The following is a 21,783-nucleotide window of genomic DNA, read 5'->3' on the forward strand; positions in this document are numbered from 1 at the left end:
CTCCATCGCCTTCAAACTCGCTCTTGCTTTCGCTATTTAGTCGCTATTTCCTTCTTACGGTCTAGATCATATGTTATGTTGCTCCCCAGATATGTGAACTTCTCTACATTTTCTAGTTCAATACCATCGACACTGATCTTTCTTCCTATTTCCTTATCTCCAAATACCATTGGTTTTTGTTTTGTCAATGTTCATGATCAGTCCGTACCGCCTCCCTTCTTCTTTTAACACCTGCACCGTTTTTGCTAGCTTCTGGTCATCTTCCTCAATGATAACTATATCATCCGTGAACCTCAAGTTGTTAATTCTTTTCCCATGCACAGATATCCCTTCTACCTCTTCCTTGATCTTGTCCATTGCTCTCTCCAGATGTGCTGAAGATACTTGTTGATATTGGTTCTCCTTGTCTCGTACCTCTACTTGTTTTAAACCAACTTCCCAACTCCCTGCATGTTCCCACCGCTGCCTCCGCATTGTCATTGATGTTCTTCAACAACCATACCAGTCTGCTCTCCACTCCATATAACTCCAATGCCTCCCAAGTCACTTTCTGATCTGTACTGTCAAATGCCTTTTGGAAATTGACGAAGCAAGTGTGTACATTCTTGTTCTTTCATCGAGCTTTCTCTGCTATCAGTCTTAGTGCCAATATCTGCTGTATGGTACTTCTGTCATTTTTGAACCCCACTTGTTCATCTGCTATATGTTCTCCAATCTGCAATCTTAATCTCTTCGTCAGTATCATCATCAGCACCATACCTAGATACTTGTTTGGGCAATTGTTCTGTAGTTCTTGCACTCCAATGTACTTCCTTTCTTGGGTATGGTCACTAGCACAGATCTTGTCCATTCATTAGGCGCCTTCCCTTCTTTCCATGCTATACTATGTAGTTGGTGTATTTACTGAATCATGCTTTCTCCGCCGTATTTGATCATCTCTCTCATGATCTTATCATTTCCAGGGCTCTTGTTGTTCTTTAGTCATTTCACTGCTTTTTCTGCTTCCTCCTTTGAAATGTCTGTCTTGCTCTCGATGCTCGGGGGAGATATCTCTTTTAGTTCTTTAGTTAGTCTCTCTGATACCTCAGGGTCCAACTGTGCTTTGTATAGATCGGTGCAGTATCTCATCCATCGCTGCACAATCTTCTCCCTGTTCATGAGCACTTCTTTTTCATCTTTGATCACCATCTGCTTTGGTTGCTATTTCCTATTAATATTCTTAATTGTTTTATACACCTCCCTGGTCTTACATTCACTGTAATAAATCTCTATATCTTCACATTTCTCCTTATCCTTTCTGGCTGCTTTCCTTACCTCATTGCATTTCGTCGTATATTGCTGTTCTGCCATCTCAGAAACATCTTTTCTGATCTTCAACGCTCTCTTCTCTTGAACCAACTTCTGTGTCTCCTGGATAATCCACTTCTTATTGATCTTTTCTTCTTCTGGCACAGTCTGTTCAATTGCATCTTCTATAGCAATGGCTATCCCTGTGACTCTCTTATGTAGGTCTTTCTCTGTGGTGATATTCTTTATCTTCTCTTTGAGTACCGTTCTGTATGCATTCCCTGTTTCTTCCTCACATAGCTTCACCACGGTCTCTTCTTTTGTTAAACTGTCTTACATTTTCTTTTGAGTTTTACCTTGATGTTTGTGGTCACTAGACTGTGGTCTGAGTCTATATCCGCTCCTTGGAAAGTTCAGCACTGCTGTGCTGATGTTATCCATCTTGTCAAAATCATATCGATCATGTTCTTGGACCTCCCATCATTAGATCGCCATGTCCACTTCCTACAGTACTTTGGTTGGAATCTCATGTTGCAGATCACCATCTCATGCTCTGTAGCAAACTCTATCAGTTTCTTACCTTGTTCGTTTTTCTCCGTATCCAAACCTTCCTGTGACACCCTCCCAACCTTCATTATCTGTTCCAACCTTCGTATTCCAATCTCCTCCGATGATCAACACATCTTTCTTTGCATCTCCTCCACTGTCTTTGTCAAGTCTTTATAGAATAGCTCAGTCTCTTCCTCCATACTGTCCGACAGGGGTGCATACACCTGAATGACTGAGATGTTGAAGGGTTTTGCTTTGAATCTCGCTACCATCATTCTTGCACTCACTGGTTTGTATCCTAATAATGCTCTTCTTGCTGTTTTGCTAAGAAGGAATCCAACTCCTGCTTCATGCTTTGTTTCCTTTCCTGACCAAATATGACTTCACAACCGCATATCTCTCCTGATGCCGTCCAATGCATCTCTCAGTCCAAGTATATCACACAGATATCTTTCCATCTCCTTCCGAAGCAGCTCTAATTTTCCAGTTGCCCACAGTATTCAGACGTTCCATGTTCCAATGGATAGCATATGTGTTAGCTGTAATTTTCTTTCAGTAGCTAACTTATCGACCCAACCCCGATCGCTCAATTGGTATCGGGTACCTTGTTTATCCAGGTGATGTCCAAGCCGGCATCTTTTAACATTTAATTGTACTGGCATCTGATTTCATTCATATTGTTGTTTGACAGTCAGCACACCAACACGCATCTGACCAGCCCTCCTCCTTCATCCAGGCTTGGGAGTGGCATGGAGCTCTCCGTGGCTTCATGGTGGAGTTGGAGGGGGAATGCCAAATACTAAAGCTTGTATTTTATACAACAAAGGGAGTGACATTTTAAAATCTTTTTACTAGTAAATTGTTTGAGCAGATATTTGCTATACTTTCAAAGGAAATATTAGAACCAGTAATATCAAACCTTGTTTTAAAAGTATTTTAACTGTGCATCATGTCAACCAAAGCATTTATATAATAGAATATTTAAAAGAGGCCACCAAAAAGGGATTGTTGGTAAGAGACAGATTGTGTGCCCATAAAGAAATTATCATATAAATTTTAGTTTAAAACGTGTTTAGAAATTTATTACCAGATTGCCATAGCTAATAGTTATTTTATTTCAAAAAGGTGTATGAAGTGATGCTGCGGAATGAAAGATTTTACCCTTCATTCAAGCAGAATGCACTCTATGTGCGCATGTTGGCTGAACTGGATATGCTAAAGGATCCTAGTTTCAGAGGATCAGATGATGGAGAAGGAGGTGAGTTCATGAAGTGTTGTTTTTCCTTTTTAGCTTTATTTTTCCATTTAAATGTTAAGCAGTCAGGAAACCAGAATATTCAGTCTGATTTATTATAAATGGATATTTCTTTGCTGTATTACCTTCCATTCTACTGGATTCTACAGAGTCACAATGTACTTGAAGATTTTAAAACTAATTAAAAGTTCATCCTCTGGTGCCTAGTTTTTATTCGCAAATGGAAGAGAAAAACAAGTATTACTGGTGAATATGGAGAAGTTACACATTTTATTTAACTTCATTAATTAATGTTAGAAAGTATTTAGATTAATTTTATTAAAGTAAATGTATGAAATATATCACAGATGACGAATTTAGAGAGAGGTTGTAATTCAGTTGGTATATATTTTAATAACTGTCCTTATCTCTGAGATTTGGAATGAACTGAAGTTTGAGATTTTTACGTTTAGATTCCTGATGTAATTAATTTTGTATAAAGCCTGGTAAAATCTTACCTCCCTTTAAACAATGGATACAAGAAATGTCCAGCTTTAACTCAGGCTGTGTCTACATTGAGAGATAAATTTGAATTTATTAATATCAATTTTGTAATTATGGAGTTTATAATTTGACCACCCTCATCTCCACACGTGCTCCTCACAAATGACTTATTGCTGCCCACTCCACTGGCAAACATTGACTGCTGCAGTAGTGCATTGTGGGAACCTATCCCACAGTTTCCTCATCCCTGTTGTGTCAGGGCCGGGGGAAGGAAGCCCAAACAAGCAGAAGGGCCTGCAGGGCAATCAGAGGCAGCTGGGTGGGAGATGGCTCAGCTTAATTAAAGCCAGCTGGCCCCAATGACTGGGCCAATGAGAGGGTCAGGGGGAGGGGGAGACCAGAGCAGAGAGACGCAAGGAGAGGAGCGGAGAGAGAACAGATTTGAGAGGAGTGGAGGAGAACAACAGGAACGCCGGAGATCACAGAGGGAGAGTGGACACTTCTACGGCCTGGAGAAGGTGCCGGGGGGAATCGTCTGGGGAAGTGGCCCAGGGAGGAGAGTTGCTGTGCCAAGGACCAAAGGAGTCAGCTCCTTCCACTGACAGCTGCACAGGGTCCCTGAGCTGGAACCCAGCACAAGTGGGTGGGGACCAGGTTCCCCCCCAGACCACCCCTCACCCCAGTGAGGGCAACAGGGCCTTTAAGTGGTCCTAATGGACTGACCAGAGGACAGAGACCCAGGAACTGGACTGGCTTTATCATACATGGTGCTGGGGTGGGATTTAACTGCTGTAAGGTTGCACAGGGACCCTAAAGACAACTATCTGGGCCCCTCGTAAAGAAGAACCCATGGAGGATGTGATAAAGGCACTCCTGCAGGCCGCAGCTGACCAGCAGGAGGCTACGTGGGTCCACGAGGAGACGAACAGGCTGCTGGTGAGTCAGGCTGCCCAGGACCGTGCTACCCTGCAGGAGGTCATGGAGCAGGTAGAGACCCTGGCTCTCCAGATACCAAATCAGGACAAGATCCGGTCGGTACGTGCTAGCTGTTACCTACAGAAGATGGCTGGGGATGATGACGTTTGAGGCCTACCTGCCCACCTTTGAGAGAACCGCTGTACAGGAGGGATGGCCCCAGGCTCAGTGGGCCAGTATTTTAGCCCGTTTTTGAGTGGAGAAGCCCAGAAGGCATATTTCAACATGGCAGAAGAAGCAGCTTCTGACTACCCCCAGCTGAAAGCAGAAATCCTGGCACAGGCGGGTGTTACAGCAGCAGTGAGGGCCCAGAGGTTCCACGATTGGAAGTACCGGGAGGACAAAACCTCCTGAACCCAGTTGTTTGACCTAATCCACCTGTCCCGGAAGTGCTTTCGGCTGGAGGTCCACAGTGCGGAGAAGGTCATTGAGGTAGTCATCCTGGACAGATATACCAGAGGGCTGCCACCCGAAGTACGGGAGTGGGTTTGGCAGAATGACCCTGCTACGTTTGATGAGTTGGCGGCCCTCGTGGAGAGACACTTGATGGCCAGGAAACTGTTTTGACCCCCGAGGGAAGGGTGCAGTGGGGCAAGGAGCCTGGCCTCATTCTCAGGGCACCAGTTCCTGAAGCCTCAGAATGGGCATGGGCAGAGAAGGGGGCAGGGGAACAGCTGGAGGGTATGAAGAAGTTTGGGGATGAAGATAGGGAAGGCCCGAGAGCCAGACCCAGCAGCCCAAAGAAAAGGTGGATGCCCCACACAGGATATAGGTGTTACGCCTGCGGGGAGCTGGGGCACATAGCTGCACAGTGCCCCAATCAGGAGGAGCCCATGCAATGTGGTGTGGGGTGCCTGAGAGATCCCTGCACCCTGATTCACCTTGCTAGCATTTCAACAGCCCCCCGCATCAGCACACCCACCCGGTGAAGATGAACAGGATAGAAACAACTGTATTGGTAGACTTGGGGAGTGCAGTTACTTTGGTATCGGGGATGTTAGTGGGACAGGACCAACTGACCTGGGCCAAACGCACAGGGATCTCTTGTGTTCATGGGGTGGTTAATTTTTATCCAGCCATCCCGGTAAAGATAGAGATCCATGGTAGTGTCACACACGTAACCGCAGGAGTGGTTACCAAGCTCCTCTACACCGTAGTCATAGGACAGGACTTCCCCAGCTTCAGTAACCTACCACGGTGCAATGGGGTTGAAGGGGATAGCCTGGTCCCAATCTTTTGTGAATTTTCCCAGAACCTATTCTTGGTGCCCGGGAAGGCCCGTAAGATGAGGTGGGAGAGAGGGGCAGCCGAGAGGTACTGGCAGGCAGGCAAACCCCTCCGACTACTAGGGAAGAAAGCAGGGAAGTAGGTGAGCTAGAGGCTGGGCCTAGCTTGTCAGGGGAGGGGGACAAGGCGGGCCCTCCTGACCCTGAACGTGTGGGTCTCCCTCAGGAAATGTTTGGGCAGGATCAGGCTGATGACCCAGCGTTCCAGAATGTCCATAAGGAGGTGGTTGAGGTTAATGAGACCCCTGTGGAGGGAAGGAGCAAAGGTACGGGCCCTTACTATGTAATTAAGGGGGACTTGTTGTACAGAGTGGTCCAGATACAGGACCAAGAGGCAGAACAGCTTTTGGTACCTCAGAAGTGCCTCAGGGCGGTAAGGGAGCTGGCCCACAGCCATGTGTTTGTGGGGCACCTGCGGGTGGACAAGACCCTAGACCGCATTCTGCAGAGATTCTTCTGGCTGGGGATCTATATGGAAGTCTGGAAATATTGTACTTCCTGTCCGGAATGCCAGTTACATGGGCCCTGACCACACCTGTGGGCCCCGTTGGTGCCCCTACTGATCATCGAGGTCCCCTTTGAGAGGATTGCTGTGAATATAGTTGGGCCACTAGAGAAGTCTGCATGGGGCTGCTAGAGCATCCTAGTTGTTGTGGACTGTGTCACCAGGTATCTGGAGGCTGTGCCCCTGCGCAATACCCTGTCCAAAACAATAGCAAAGGAGCTGATCCAGATTTTCTTGAGGGTGGGGATACCCAAGGAAATACTAACTGATCAGGGGACACCTTTTGTGTCCAAGCTCATGAAGGACTTATGCACCCTGAGGACGTCAGTCTATCGTCCCCAGACTGACTGCCTCTTCGAGCGATTTAACAGAACTCTGAAAAGTATAAGAAAAGTTGTGAGCTGAGACGGCAAGGACTCGGACTTGCTGCTGCCATTTCTCATGTTTGCTGTAAGGGAGGTTCGTCAAGCTTCTACTGGGTTTTCCCCGTTTTGAGCTCTTGTATGGGCGTAACCCCCCGGGGAATTCTGGACCTTGCCAAAGAGGCCTGGTGGAACAGCCCAACCCAGGGCAAAACATCATTGACCATGTGCTGCAGATGAGAGATGGAATCACCAGAGTCACCCCAATAGTGTGGGAACACTTAGAGAAGGTGCAGAAAGCCCAACAAGCCCACTACAACCCGCAAGTGACACCCTGGAAATTCCAGGTGGGAGACTGGGTGATGGTGTTGGTGCCAGTGCCAAGAGCCGAGAGTAAACTCCTTGCCAGGTGGCAGGGGCTGTATGAGGTGATAGAAGTTGTTGGTAAGGTGGATTATGAGGTCTGCCAGCCTGACCGACGAAAGCTAGAGTAGATATATCATGTCAACTTGTTAAAACCATGGCGGGACAGAGAAGTACAGCTGACTGTTCTGGGAGTACCAGTACCAGAGGAGGACCCCCAGAAGCAGGTGTGCATATCTTCTGAGTTGACCCCAGACCAACGCATGGAAGTAGTTGATGTGATAGAGAGAAACCGTGATGTGTTTTCAGCTAAATCCGGAAGAACAACAGAAGTATACCATATCGTCACTGATCCAGGAGTTAAAGTGAACGTCAAGCCCTACTGGATACCTGAGGCAAAGGAAGGGGAGATTCGGACAGAAGTTAAGAAAATGCTGGAGCTGGGCATCATTGAAGAGTTGTACAGCCAATGATCTAGCCCTATTGTATTGGTACCCAAGCCCAGTGGAAGCCTACGGTTTTGCAATGAGTTCCGAAGGCTAAATGCCACGAGTAGACGAACTGATTGACCAACTGGGAATGGCCCATTTCTGTCCACCCTCGATTTGCCCAAAGGCTACTGGCAAATTCCTCTGACCCAGGGGCCAAAGGAAGACAGCCTTCTCAACCCTAAATGGACTCTTCCAGTACACCGTCTCCCCCTTTCGGTCTGCATGACACACCAGCAATGTTCAAAAGACTCATGGACAAGTTATTGCGTCCACATGCTAAGTATGCCGCTGCCTACTTAGACGATGTTGTTGTCCACACTCCGGATTGGGACACGCACCTTGAGAAGGTGGAAGCTGTGTTGGAGACCCTGAGGAAAGCTGGCCTTACTGCAAACCCCACTAAGCATGCCATCGAGTTAGTGGAAGCCAGTTACCTCGGGTATATTGTAGGAAGGGTTGTTGTAAGACTCCAACTGAACAAAGTAGAGGCAATACAAAGTGGGCCCCATCCATCCCGAAAGAAGCAGGTCAGTGCCTTCTTAGGGTTGGTTGGGTGCTATCACTGATTCATTCCCCACTTCGCCTCCAGGGTATATCCATTGACTGACCTGATCAGAGCCCATGGCCCTGATATTGTAAAATGGACCCTGGAAGCCAAGGAGGCTTTTATAGACCTGAAAACTGCCCTCTGCAGTGACCCCGTCCTCATTGCCCCTGATTTTAAGAAGGAATTTATCCTCCAGACCAATGCCTTGGAAGTCGGGCTAGGGGCGGTATTGTCACAGATGGTAGGGGAAGAGGAACATCCCGTCCTGTACCTTAGCAGAAAGCTCCTGCCATGTGAGCAGAGAGATGCCATCATGGAAAGAGAATGCCTCGCAGTGAAATGGGCCATGGAGGCCCTACGCTATTACCTCCTGGGGCGGAATTTCACCCTGGTCACTGGTCATGCACCCCTACAATGGATGCACCGCAACAAGGACAAAAACTCGAGGGTCACCAGATGGTTCCTGTCCTTGCAGCCCTTCAGCTTCAAGGTGCAACATAGATCCGGAAGCCAAAATGGAAACGCAGATGGCTTGTCCAGGGTGCACTGTTGCCCGACCCAAGTAGCCCAACCGTAGGGTATTTGGGTGGGGGAGGGGCGGGTGGCAGGGCTGGGGGCAGGAAGCCCGAACAAGCGGAAGGGCCTGCAGGGCAATCAGAGGCAGCTGGGTTGGAGGTGGCTCGGCTTAATTAAAGTCAGCTGGCCTCAATCACTGGGCTAATGAGAGGTCTTTGAAACCCTCCACAGTGGGAGTGGCAGGGGGAGGCGGGGAGAGAGAGGGAGAGGAGAGCAGAGCAGAGAGACGCAAGGAGAGGAGCAGAAAGAGAACAGGTTTGAGAGGTGCGGAGGAGAACAACAGGAACACCAGAGATCACAGAGGGAGAGCAGGAGTTTCCACAAGATCAAGAGTGAAGGCCCATGACTGCTATAGCCTGGAGAAGGTACCAGGGGGAGTCGTCTGGGGAAGTGGCCCAGGGAGGAGAGTTGCTGTGCCAAGGACCAAGGGAGTCAGCTCCTTCCACTGACAGCTGCACAGGGTCCCTGGGCTGGAACCCAGCATGAGTGGGTGGGGACCAGGTTCCCCCCAGACCACCTCTCGCCCAGCAAGGGCAACAGGGCTCTTAAGTGGTCCTAATGGACTGACCAGAGGACAGAGGCGCAGGAACTGGACTGACTTTGTCACACTGTAGCATTCTGGGTGTGCTTGCTGGTCTTTGAGATCTTCTTTCCACATTGCATTTTCCTCATTCCCTGTGCTAAGCAGGCATCCATTTTTCCCTTTGAAAGGACAGAAAGTAGGGCATCCACAGAGATGGCAAACTTTATAGAAATGTGTTTCTTCTGTAACTGAATTCTCAACTGGCCATCCAGTGAGTGTCCCCCCTCCCTTAATTGTATCCAATCCCTAAAACATAGTATAGTGACCCCAAAAACCATGAAGAAAGAGAAGACAGGAAGGTTTTGAAAAAAAGAGAGTTGCTGAGTGGAGAGTCTTTGGCTTTCCAGGCCACTTACAAGGCTCCTGTGCATTGGCTGTGTTCTCAACTTACCATCCGCTGAGTGTCTCCCACTTCCGTGATTGCATCCAATCCCTGAAAAATAATACAGAGACCTGGACTATATTCTCAAAGTTAGAAGAAAGAGGATGGAAAAGTCTAGGAAAAAAGATTTTTGACTTTCCCTTTTACTACACAGACATTGCAAACATGGGTGTTGGGAGTGGAATTGTAACATAATCAGGAAACTCAGCTAGCCCTCCTCCCCTGTGTTTCTCAGAGTGTCTAAAAATGAAGACAGATAGGAGATATTAGCAAAAAGATTTTCTAATAAACATCAAACCAGCAGGTGACTGCAATGGACAGCAAGCTCCCGAAAATATTTTTGGCAGGGGTTGGGGTACTGTGGTCTGTGGCTGCAGAGCCACTTGGAATGTTGAAGTAGCTGAAGTAGTCCCCCAATTATCTTAGCCGCCGGGGGAGACTCCCCCTACCCCACCAGCTGCAAGCATCACTGGTCCCTTGCTAGGGGCATGACGGGTGATTCAGTGGGAGACCAGTTGAAGAGCCCCCCACCCCCGACTGTCTTAGCCACCAAGTCAGACTTCCCCCCCACCCCATCCCCGGTGGCAGCAAGCCCCCAAAATTCTTTCCTGCCCTTGGAGACCTAAACATGCACAAGCTAGGACATGCTGCTGCCTGGCAGCATGGTCAGCACCGAATGTCAGGCACATCCTTTTATTGGGTTGGGGGTTACCCACGTGATGTAGCTGAGTGTGGGAAAGACCCAGACTGTGTGGCGTCCATGGGGGAGGCAAGGGGGCTTGTGCACAAATGTTAACCGCTGAGAAGTTGTTTCTCGGCATCTTATGCAAGCACAACCACCCACAACAGCCTTGCTGCTGTGTGGTGGGGCAGTGGCTGGTGCCAGGCAGCGCAGAAGAAAAATAACGTCTAGAGACAGAACCACGAACTCCCTGCAGGGGCTGTTTGTAATGGGTAAACGTGCTCACAGCGCTCATAGCAAAGAAAGGCAGACATTTCTCAGGCTCTCATACAAACATGAGCCACGGCCTCAGGCTTGCTGCTCCAGCTTTGAAATTTATGTTGTTCCTGTTACCTAATTCCAGTGCACCTGGAGAGCTGCGGCCACAGCAGAGTACTGAGAGTCATTGTGGGTTACATATGGGACACCTCTTGAATCTAATAAAGCCAATTTTAAGACATGGCGCTTCCACATTGGCCTTTAATCAAACTTCTGAATTCAAGCTTGATACTATATCCATCAGGTAACTGCGATATTGTAATCTTGTTATCTGTGCTCCCTAAATCAAGCGAATAGTATCTAAAGTGAAGGGAGTCACATAGTAATATTGAGCTAACTGCCTTAAATCTGAATATATGTCATAGTATAGACGCAGCCACAGTGTTCGAGTGCTGTTCCCATGGCTAATAGATGTTTTGGATGTAGAAGTGCCTTTTCATCCCAACATTCACCCTGAGAACAACTCATAAATGACATTATTACTCAGATCATCACTATCCACATGAGCCTTTTTACTCTAGACATCAGTTGCTCTGTCACTATGGCAGTCCCATTAGGGATCACTGAAGGGCTCCCTCTGTTGTGCCACAGCACCAGACATCTGTCTTGTGTGTGTTCTCACACAGTGAAAAAGACACAAACACATGATACCCACCTGCTGGATATTCTAGAGTCACACCCTCCTCTTGACTTGCCAACATCTCGATCTGTGATGTCTCATGGAGGAGCACTCTCACCCATGCATCCTTCTTCTCTTGACCCAATTACAGGGTCAGTTTAAGAGAGTGGCAGTCAGCCAGGAGATTACTTTTGCAGAAATACCAGAGAAGCAACGTAAGCTTCTAAAAATTTACAACCAACTACATTGGCCAGAGTAGCCCTGCCACTTGATGAGTCTGTAATGGAGGCAGCAGATGAAGTCTGGCAAAACCCTGCCATGTCTGCACTCACCAATAAACAGGCTAAGAGAAAATATTTTGGCCTGGCAAAGGGCATGGACTTTCTGTTCTTAAACCCACAATCAAATTCTCTAGTGATAGATGCTTCCAACCATAGATTAAAATGATCAATGGATAAAAATACTCTTGCTGACAAGGATCATAAATGCCTGGAGCTATTTGGTAGAAGGATATTTGTCTTCTATGCTCCAGCTATGCATAGCTAATTATTTGGTGCTGTTAGCCAACTATGATTTCAACACTTACTCCGAAGACAAGAGACCTACCCTGAAATCTATAGTTCAGGAAGGCTGCACTGCAGCAGAAACAGCAGTGCAGATGGCATTAGATTAAGCTGATACAGCAGCCAGAGCCAAAGCCATTACCATGTGAAGATCCTCATGGCTACAGGCAGCAGGTGTTCTGAAAGAATTCCAAACAAAAGTGGAGGACTTCTCATTTGATAGAATCAAGCTCTTTGCAGCAAACACAGATGAGGCTTTACACTCCAGCAAAGACACAATGTACTTTGTGCACTTAGGGGATGTGCACCCCATACCACAGATACAAGGGCCAATCATTCACAATACAATCCTATAAATTGTATCAGTACAATACTAATAGACCCCGAATAACTGCCCAGCCTCTGTAATGGCCTTGAAACCGCATGTTGGAAGTTTTGGTCAAAGACTCATTGAACCTACCTCACTCTCCACTGCACAACTCTGATATTCCAACACTGCCTATGTCCCTTTTACCATAAGTAGACACTAATAACCACAGACAGATGGGTGTTAGACATCATTGCCCAGGGATATACTACCCTTCTACTCTCCAGCCCTCCAACATCTCCCCGTCCCACTTCAGAGACCCTACCCTTGAGAACTTAACTATGGCTTGAAGTGGTACACCTTTTAAAAACTGGAGCCATGGAAGAAGTTCCAAAACAGCACCAGGGAAAAGGATCTTACTCAAATTGTTTCCTAACAGAAAAGAAAAGGGGGTTGGAGACCTATCCTAGCTCTATGGGGGGTTGAACAAATCTATTTGCAAACAGCGCTTCAAAATGGCCAGCTCTCTTCTATAATCCCTGCATGGGATGAGAGAGACTGGTTTGCAGCCTTGGACCTTCAAGGTGCTTATTTCCATGTCGCCGTTCGCCCTCCTCACAGATGCTTTTTGCGCTTCACCCTCAGAGCACAGCGCTGTCAGTACAGAGTCCTTCCCTTCAGTCTTTTAGATGCCTCCAGGGTATTTACCAAAGTCCTTGCATCAGCAGCTGTGCGTCTCAGATGGGAAGGCATCAGCATATTTCTATATCTCCACGATTGCCTCCTTCGAGCTTCTTTGCAAGATGTTACAAGAGCCATGGTACAATCCACGAGACAGCTTCCAGAATCTCTGGGGTTCCTTATAAACATTACCAAATCAACCCTGGAACCTACCACATGCATCAACTTCATAGGAGCTTGACTTCACTCCACAACTGCTCAAGCTTATCTACCCACGACACCATAAGGTTATAAAGGGCTTTATATCGCAACTTACCATCAGCTCTAATACTCCCATTCTTACATGTGTTCGCCTCCTCAGGCCACATGGTGGCCACCACTTACATTGTCCCCAATGCTCAGGTATATTTTTGCTGCCTTCAGCAGTTGTTGGCATCAGTATATACCTCAGACAGACATCAAATACATAGATCGGTGTCAGTACCTTGAAAGGTAATCGAGTCTCTACACTGGTGGATCCAAGAATAAAACACTCTAGTAAGGGTCCCATTTCACTGCACCCAACCAGCTCATGAAATTACAACAGGCGCTTCACTTCTTGGCGGGGAGAACATTGTCAGCAGCATCACATCCAAAGTTGATGGCCCAGGGATGAACAGAGATTACATATCAACCTTCTCGAGTTATGTGCCATTTTCAATGCTTACGAGCACTTTCTGCTGCCATATTTAAATCAAGACCGTCCGGATCCTCATGGCCAATACCACGATGGTGTTTTATGTCAATTGTCAGTGAGGGGCCTGGTCACAATTGCTCTGTGCAGAGGCCATAAAACTATGGAACTGGTGTATTGGGCACATCATCATCCTCATGGCATCATACCTGCCAGGCATGAGCAACACACCTTGCAGACTGAGTCACCATTTCTCCCTGGACCACGAATGGGATCTCTGACACTAGGTGACCCAACAGTGCTTTCAGATGCGGGGCCATCCAGCCATAGATCTCTTTGCAACATCGGAGAACTTGAAATGCAGCCAGTACTGTTTTGAGAGCAGGCAAAGGCCACAGCTCACTAGGGGATGTCTTTCTCCTATCCTGGAATACTCACCTCCTATATGCCTTCCCACTCGTTTCTCTGGTTGCCAGAGTCCTCAGGAAAATCCAGACAGCACTAACTATCCTTATTGTTTCAGCCCGGCCCAGGCAGATCTGGTTTCCTTTTATTTTTTCACCTATCTCGTCATCCTCCCTGCTTGCTTCCCAGCCTTCTGGACCTATCATCTCAGAAAGGAGGTGTCATGCTTCACCCCAGACCACACATCCTACATCTGACAGTTTGGTTTCTGTGTGGAACCCAGAGGTTGCACACCACTACTCCCAACAAGTGGAGATGTGCTTTTGCAAAGCAGATGAGAAATAACGCGCAAAACTTACCTCTCCAAAGGGAACTGTTTCTCCTCCTGGTGCTCTGAAAGGGGCATGCAACCCACAAAAGCCCCACTACCTAGAATTCTTGATTATATTCTTTACCTAAGACACAGGTTGGCAACCAAAATAGCAAGAAGAACCATTTTTTGCAGTTTGGTAAAAAATCAGTATAATTTAAGAGCTGCAATGCATGGGAATACAGGATGGTCCTTAATAAATAACGTCAACTCTACTTTTTCTAACCCCTATCTTAAGAACAGTGGACACAGTGATTTGTAATATACATGTTGACTGCAGGACATACACAAACTTCTTACATATTCTGTTTCCTCACACTTCGTGTGCATTTTTGCCACTGTCTTCCTGACTTTCATTCCCAAACTTTCTTTCTCTCTGTCTCTTTCTCTATGGAGAATGCAAGAGAAACGGTTCTTTGAGATGCATGTCCCTGTAAGTGCTCTACATTCTGCCTGCCTCCCCTCTAGTTGGTGCAGTAGACATAGTTAAGGCATCAGTGAAGTAACTGGAGAGAGAGCAGGGCTGCACATGCTATCCCTAGTGGTGCAAATGGCATGTTCTGTGTTAGCACATGCACAGCCCCACTCAATGCTGCTAGGACAAGTCTCCGTGCTCTCATGCTGGGACAACCCAACACCTACCGTGGAGCACTCATGGGGGCACACATCTCAAAGAACCATTGTTACTGCACAAGGTGAATAACTTCTTTTTCAGATGATGTTTGCCAGCTGACTTTCAAACGTATTCAGCCTCTGCTGCGATGTCATAATGGCCTGACACAGATGATTCATTTTATTGAAGTTCATACATTCTTATATGCATGAGTACACACATTGTGTTGTACTACTTATGTGTATCAAAAGTGAAAATTCACAATGTTCATAAGGCTCTAAATAATTTAAAATGATCACTACCATAGCAACGTAAAATGCTTTCATACTTTCAAGCCATTGTTCCTTCTCTCTGTATTATCTGGACTAGGAATAGGTCCCATTTTTATTTTATATGTTTATCTCAAACTGTGATCCAGTTTCCTAAATTCTTTTTGTGAATTATACAAATGTTTCTCTTACAACATATTCAAAGTGACACAGGGTTGGAGGATAACTAAATTCACAGCATCACATTTTAACCCCTCCAATATGGAGGCTTTTGCTATAGTAAAATACAATCTAGATTCTAAAATTTATATACACAGAAAAACATCTGAAGATGAAAGATATAATTGTGTACTTTTCTGCCCTCTGGTGGTGTCTTGTAGCAGTGTTTTTAGAGGAATAAATTGTTTGGTGTCATCATCTATACTGCTGCCAAAACAGGTTTTGCAGCAATACATTGTCCAATGTTTGTCCACTTTTAAATAGCTCAGTTGTTTTCCTACTGTCTTTGAGATGCAAATGTGTATGTCACGCAACCCAGGGATATTCAATCTACTTTGTTTCTTCATCCTCAGAGTATTTGAAGAGCTAACATGTCCTTTTAGCTGTTGGTGTGGGACTTCATCTGTACATATATTAGCCCAGACGAATGGTGGAATGCCCGCTAAGAAGCTTTAAGCAAACATGTTTTTATATGACATAAATAGCAAGTTAATACATCTTTCAAACATATGCCATAACAACCAAACATCACGAGTCCTAGTGCATTGCGGTATTCACATTCATGATAAAATTCCTTGCACTTCCAACATATAGCTAACATAACTGTCAAATGCTGGCTCTAAAGAGGTGTGGTGGGGTGTGTTTCTCTTTATTGCACGAAAGTGAGGAATGGGGGAATTGGGCTTTATGTATGAAGTAGGGGAAGTGGAGCCTTATGCTGGGTGCCAGGTGAAGAATGAAAGAGGGAAGACAGGTCTATACTACAGTCTGACACTGGTATAACTAAATTCTTCAGGAGTGAAAAATTCACACCCACAAGTGAAACAGTTATACTGACCTAATACCCAGTGTTGATTGCGCTGTGTTTACGGGAAAAATGTCATCATAGCTATGGATCTCACTGAGGTGGAGTAACTACACCAGTGGGAGAAACATTAGTGTAGAAATATATTTATTGAAGCACTATGGCTGTGAGTGTAGACCTGTCCTGAGGAACTATGGCATATTTGAGCTTACTTTGTGTCCGCTTCTCCATCCCAGACCCCCACTTCAAATTTTGCTTCTTTCCCTATAAGCTCCAGCTTCCCTCTTAGCCCCTACCTCTGCCAGTACTTCTGCATGATGTACCTGGGTAGCTGGCTTGGGTTTGTGAGAGTTGGGAGGAATGGGTCAGGAAAATTGGGGATTTAAAGGGTAGCCTTATTTTTAAGTGCTGAGCAACTGTTGTCTGAAAGGCTCTTCCAACGTGTTTCCTTGCTAAGTGCTAGCATTATAGAAGTGATGGCCTAATGCAGTGGTTCTCAACCTTTTCAGTGTTGTGGACATCCAGTCACTCCCTCCCCCCCAACTCCCCACCGTTCATGGACCCCCATCAAAGCCAGTTATAGCTGCTATGTACACTTCAGTAAATAAAAATGAAAACCACAGCACAGATTTTTCAGACAGCTATTAATAACATTATTGGAAGATAATTAATTTAAAAATAATTGATTGTAACTTGGCAATTTATTTAAAACTTATTTTCTATGATGACTTTTATTAATTTTTTTTTTTCCCCCCCACGGACCCCCTACAATACCCTCGCTGACTCCTAGGGGTCTGGAGACCCCAGGTTGGGAACCACTGTCCTAATGCATTTGGGACTGCACTGGAACATGACTGAACAAGATTTGTTTGCTGGCTCAATCGCAGACTTCTTTTTGAGACCTTGGGAAAGTCATTGTGATCTCAAATACAAAAACAATTAATGTGTGACAAACTGAAATGTAAATCTACCACATCGGGCTGCCATTTGGTCTGTTCTGTTTCAAAACAGAACTTAGTGTGTAGTAGCAGGGTTCATAGGGACAGCTAGTATGCAGCAGGCAAGGTGCTTTTATATTGCAGATATCACCTAATCTGTTCGTAGAGACAAGGCTTCACTATTAGTCACCCTGCAGTATTCTCATCCTCATTTTCCCATCTACAAAATGAGAGTAATACCTTCCTATCTCACTGTGCTGTTGGGAGAATAATGCATATTAAAGCTAGCAAGGTGCTCTACTGCTATAGTAACAACAGAAGACCTAGGTAGAAGCATCAGTAAAGTAGTCTTTCTTTCCCTCTGCACTTAACTTCTGTATTACAAGAGCTACTCACAGTGCTTCCATCTAGTGCTTCTCAGAGCAAAAGCAACAACAATGAACATTGCCTCTGTCTCCTCCCTCAACTCCTAAGGCAACTTACCAGAGCTGCTGGAGCCATCACTGCTGCGGCTGGCAGGGTTCTTGCTTCCAGCTGCTGTGGTCTGCCGCAGGTGAACCCTCCACTGCGGCCTGGACTGCCGCCGGAGCCGCCATGTGCTCCTCCCATTAGGTGTGGGGCACATCAGCACTCGTGTAGACGCTGCACCCCTGGTGGGAGGAGCACATGGCAGCTCCAGCAGCGGTTGTGGCTCCTCAAGGCTGCACTAGAGTGTCCAGCTGCCCTGTGGTGGTGGGATGCCAACAGTCATGGTGGTGTCTCCAAGTGGTGGCAGCTCTGGCTCCAGCAGAGGTGGCTCTGGTGAGTCACTGGCTTTTTTTGCTTGGGGCAGGGAAGAGACTGAGGCTGGTGGAGCCTGGCAGGGGTGGGTAGGCGCTAGAGCTAAAGTAAGCCCCCAATTTAACAGACATCCCTCCCCCACATTACTCCAGTACAGTAAACCCTCAACTTATCTCATTCTCCATAGCATCTCTGTAGAGCAAAACTGGTAATGTCCACCAGCATATTTGCTGTTCCTTGCAATCAGATGGGCTATATCAAAAAAAGGGGATGATTTTCTGTGTTGAAATGTTTAGATGGATTTGATTTGTGATAGGAAGGGATAGGGAATATTTTGAGATTGACTGACTGACTTTGTCAAGTGGAACTGACTAAAAATGTGATGTACAAAAGTTAGTAAACATTTTAGTAACGAAAAGCTATCTCTGTTGTCCTGAACAAAGTTAGCATGTTTAGTTGGAGATGAAATTCAATAGTTGATGTAAAATATATAGAGGTTTTAGTAAAACTTACTTTCATATTTGCATACAACTTTTTAGCCTCTCTGATGCTCCCATAATTAGATAGATAGATAAATTAAAGTGATAACCCTGAAGTTAAAATCACAAATTATTCTGCAATATAGGACTACTTTTTTTTTTCTAGCTGCCTGCGTGCACACATTTTCATTTAGTTGATGTGGTTGGAGCCTTTAGGAACTTAGAAACTTGGAACTGGGTGTGTGCCACAAGCTATTCATTTTTCAGCAGTGGATTTTTATTTGTTTGTTTGTTTGTTTATTTAATTTATTGTGCTTCTGTTGAGAATTTTTCTGTTGCATGACTTTTAGAGATGTAGCAACTGTTTAGAAAGCATTTCCTGAATTCTTAGCTGATTTTTTTTTTTCCTTGCAGAATCTTTTAATGGGTCCCCTACAAGCAGCATCAATTTGGTAGGTACCTTGGGCTTTTTTCGGCATTATGGAAGCCTTATAAAATAGTTTGAAGTAAGGAGAGATAAGGGTTTTGATTTTACTGCATATGCTTTTCTGAAAACATAAGCCTACTTTCCTGTTGAACTGATTAAGCAAATTTAAAACTCTTCATTCACCTATGAAATTAGAAGGATACTAAAAATTACTAGCTTTCAAGGTATGGCTTTAACAATTTAGAAGTTTGTAAGTAAAGTTCTAGATTCTAGTTTGCATTTAGTTATTGTTCAGAATTGTTCAAATGCATAAATCTGTCTTGCAGATTTAAGTAGTTTCTTTCTAGAATATAAGTTTTGAAATAGTTAATCAGAACCAAAGAACCAGTTAAATTGACTCCCCTGTAATTTTGATGAATACTTGTGGCTATAAGGTTTGTATGTGTTCCATGTATGTGAAGATCATCATATGGTACCCAAGTCTATCATTCATGTTTGAGTGCCATTTTTCCATTAACGTTTTCCAACAGGACTTAGTCTGACATTCCAAATCCCTGAGCAAATTACACAGCTATTTCAAAAAAAAAAAAAATCAGCCTGCTCAAGTATGTTTCCGTCTCAACCCCTCAGTGTATTCCTCTAAATTACACGTGCTTGATGCCCAGGGAAGTTACAGCTGTGCTCCTATGTCAGTTTTCTGTACATAAGTCTGGGAACTTTATAAATATGGGGTCAACCCTTACTTCAAGTGTGGAGAGGTCTGAAATCTAAATATGATGAAGACATGTCATTTTCATGCCTCACAAATGTTCTAAGTTGCTCTTCTGGAGATTCTTTGAATCTGAGTTTCACTGCTATATTATTCATTATAACCTAGTTACCTATCTTTGAAGGCTGAGGGATACAAACACTTGTGCCCACGATTAACTTGAAAACTAGTAAATTTAAAAAAAAAATTGAAAGTATTTTGTGTGTTTACACATCTTGGAATTCCTCTGCCAATTTTTATGGCTTTACTATCATATTTTCTTCTCGCCTATTAAAAAAAAAGGGGGGGGGCAGGGGGGGCATACAAATGGGAAACTGACTAACCGGCTGTTAAAATGAAATGTGCTATACATGAAGTGCCAAGAAATACATAAAATAAAAACTAGAGAAAATAGCTGAAGTAATCTTACCATAGCATGTTCAGTGTAGGTTATAACATTTCACACATTTGTAATTTCTTCAGTTGATTCCTTTTTTAAAAAGATCAGATTTCCTCAGTAGTTTTACTGGGTGGTTATTCTGGGATTCTGTTAATATTTATAAATCCTAAATACCTGAGGGGACAGGAGTAAGGACTGACTAATTATTGGTCTTTATGCTACCAGCATAACTGAATCATAGTTTCCCCAACCATAATTAGTATGGCCCTCCCAGACTAAAGCAGGTAGAAAACTTTGCTAGTTACACAATACTGTATTATCTACCTATGTGATTTGCTCTTTTCCCATCTTGTAACCTTATGAATAACCTGTAATAGAGTTAGTGTGGTGTAATGTACATGTTAGTGGTAGGATATGCTGTTATAAGAAAAAATCTGCATATGTGGAAGAACTTTTTAATTTTCTTGTTTGTGGTTTTTTTACATTTAATGCTGTTCTGGGTTTGCAGTTCTAGTGGAATTTTTTTTCTGGCTGAGATCATGCTTGGAGTAAATGCGTACTCAAATAATAAAGCTCTCTTGTGTCACTTACACTGTTATACATAGCTGATGCGTTTAATTTGCTTTCATTAATCAGTGCACGTCCCAGCATCATCAATCTAATAAATTGCCAGCATTTTTGTTCTACCCCTGCATTTTCAGAAGTTTATAATGTGATCAAAACTTTGGACTTATTTGGAGGAAGGCTCAGCTGAAGATCTATTTTTTAAAAAATTAGGTGGTTTTAGATTTTCGATGGTTAGAACGAAGTATTTTTGTACCTTACATCTAAGATAACTTTAAAATGCAGTATTGATGAGTCTTACTTGATATATTGAAATATATTGTAATGCTTCCAGATGTATGATGTAGAGAACCATTGTGGTACATACCCTAATTTGCAAATTGTTACAGAGATTATCTAAATGGATCTATAATACAGAATTTTTGTAGGTAATGTTGTATTTTTTCACAATTTCTTCCAGAAATGTATGCTGTCATGCCTATAAAAATAGTACAAATATTGACTTAATGGAACTGAATCAAGTGTCAGAGCTAGGCATATGCAGTTATGACCATAAACTAGATATCCATGCAAACATGGGTATTCAAAAGTGGTGATTGGTTTGTGTAGATGCATTTTTACACATGTACACCTAATGTGCATACTGATAGTTAGGGATTTCCAAAGTTGGAAAATCTGAACATAATGTCCAAAGGCAAGGATACAAATACCTATAAGTACCTTTAATGTATTGTTTTTATCTTCCCTATTTTTTAAAAAGCCACTAACATTAAAGCACAAAATTCTCTTTGTGAAAACAGTTCTACCCACATATATTGCACTTGCACGTAATTGCAACCCCACATGTAGTTTGTTAGAAGTCTATACAAATAAGTTAACTGTGTAATTACTAATATATACAGGTTGATCCTCTCTAATCCAGAATACTCTCATCTGGCAACATCTGTAATCTGGCATGATTTTAGTTGGTTGGACAACCACTTGTCATGGATGTAGCTGTTTCCCACAGCCCGATAAAGTTTGTTTGCAGCTACTAGTCCTGGCTCTCTGTGTTCTCTGCTGTTGTTTAGCTGTAATTTACCCATAAATGTCTTCTAAGAGCCCAGTAAGCAGTGCAAGTGTTGGTAATATGCTAGACAATATTGACATCCTGCGGTCTGTCCATTTCCCTCGTCTGGCCCTAGTCAGGTTCTGAGGGTGATTGAGGAGAGGTTCAACCTGTAGCTGTAAAATATGTTCTAAAAGACTTCCTGAAACTATGGTGTTACAAGGTTTCTTC

At 44.4% G+C, this 21,783-nt stretch overlaps 1 protein-coding gene across 5 annotated transcripts in view; it reads left to right on the top strand.

Annotated features, from left to right (window-relative positions):
* SNX13 (sorting nexin 13) overlaps positions 1–21,783 on the top strand; it is a 147,722-nt gene that overhangs the window by 79,031 nt on the left and 46,908 nt on the right. For all 5 annotated transcript variants that reach the window (XR_012644048.1, XM_074984652.1, XM_074984654.1 and 2 more), the window contains exons 15-16: positions 2,962–3,094; positions 18,780–18,817. Coding sequence is in view for 4 of the 5 variants with exons in the window: in XM_074984652.1 (XP_074840753.1) it covers positions 2,962–3,094; positions 18,780–18,817 (171 nt within the window). In the remaining variant the exon portion in view is untranslated. The remainder of the gene's footprint in view (positions 1–2,961; positions 3,095–18,779; positions 18,818–21,783) is intronic.

This window comes from Carettochelys insculpta, chromosome 2 (genome assembly GCF_033958435.1).
Source record: "Carettochelys insculpta isolate YL-2023 chromosome 2, ASM3395843v1, whole genome shotgun sequence".
NCBI classification, from domain to species: domain Eukaryota; kingdom Metazoa; phylum Chordata; order Testudines; family Carettochelyidae; genus Carettochelys; species Carettochelys insculpta.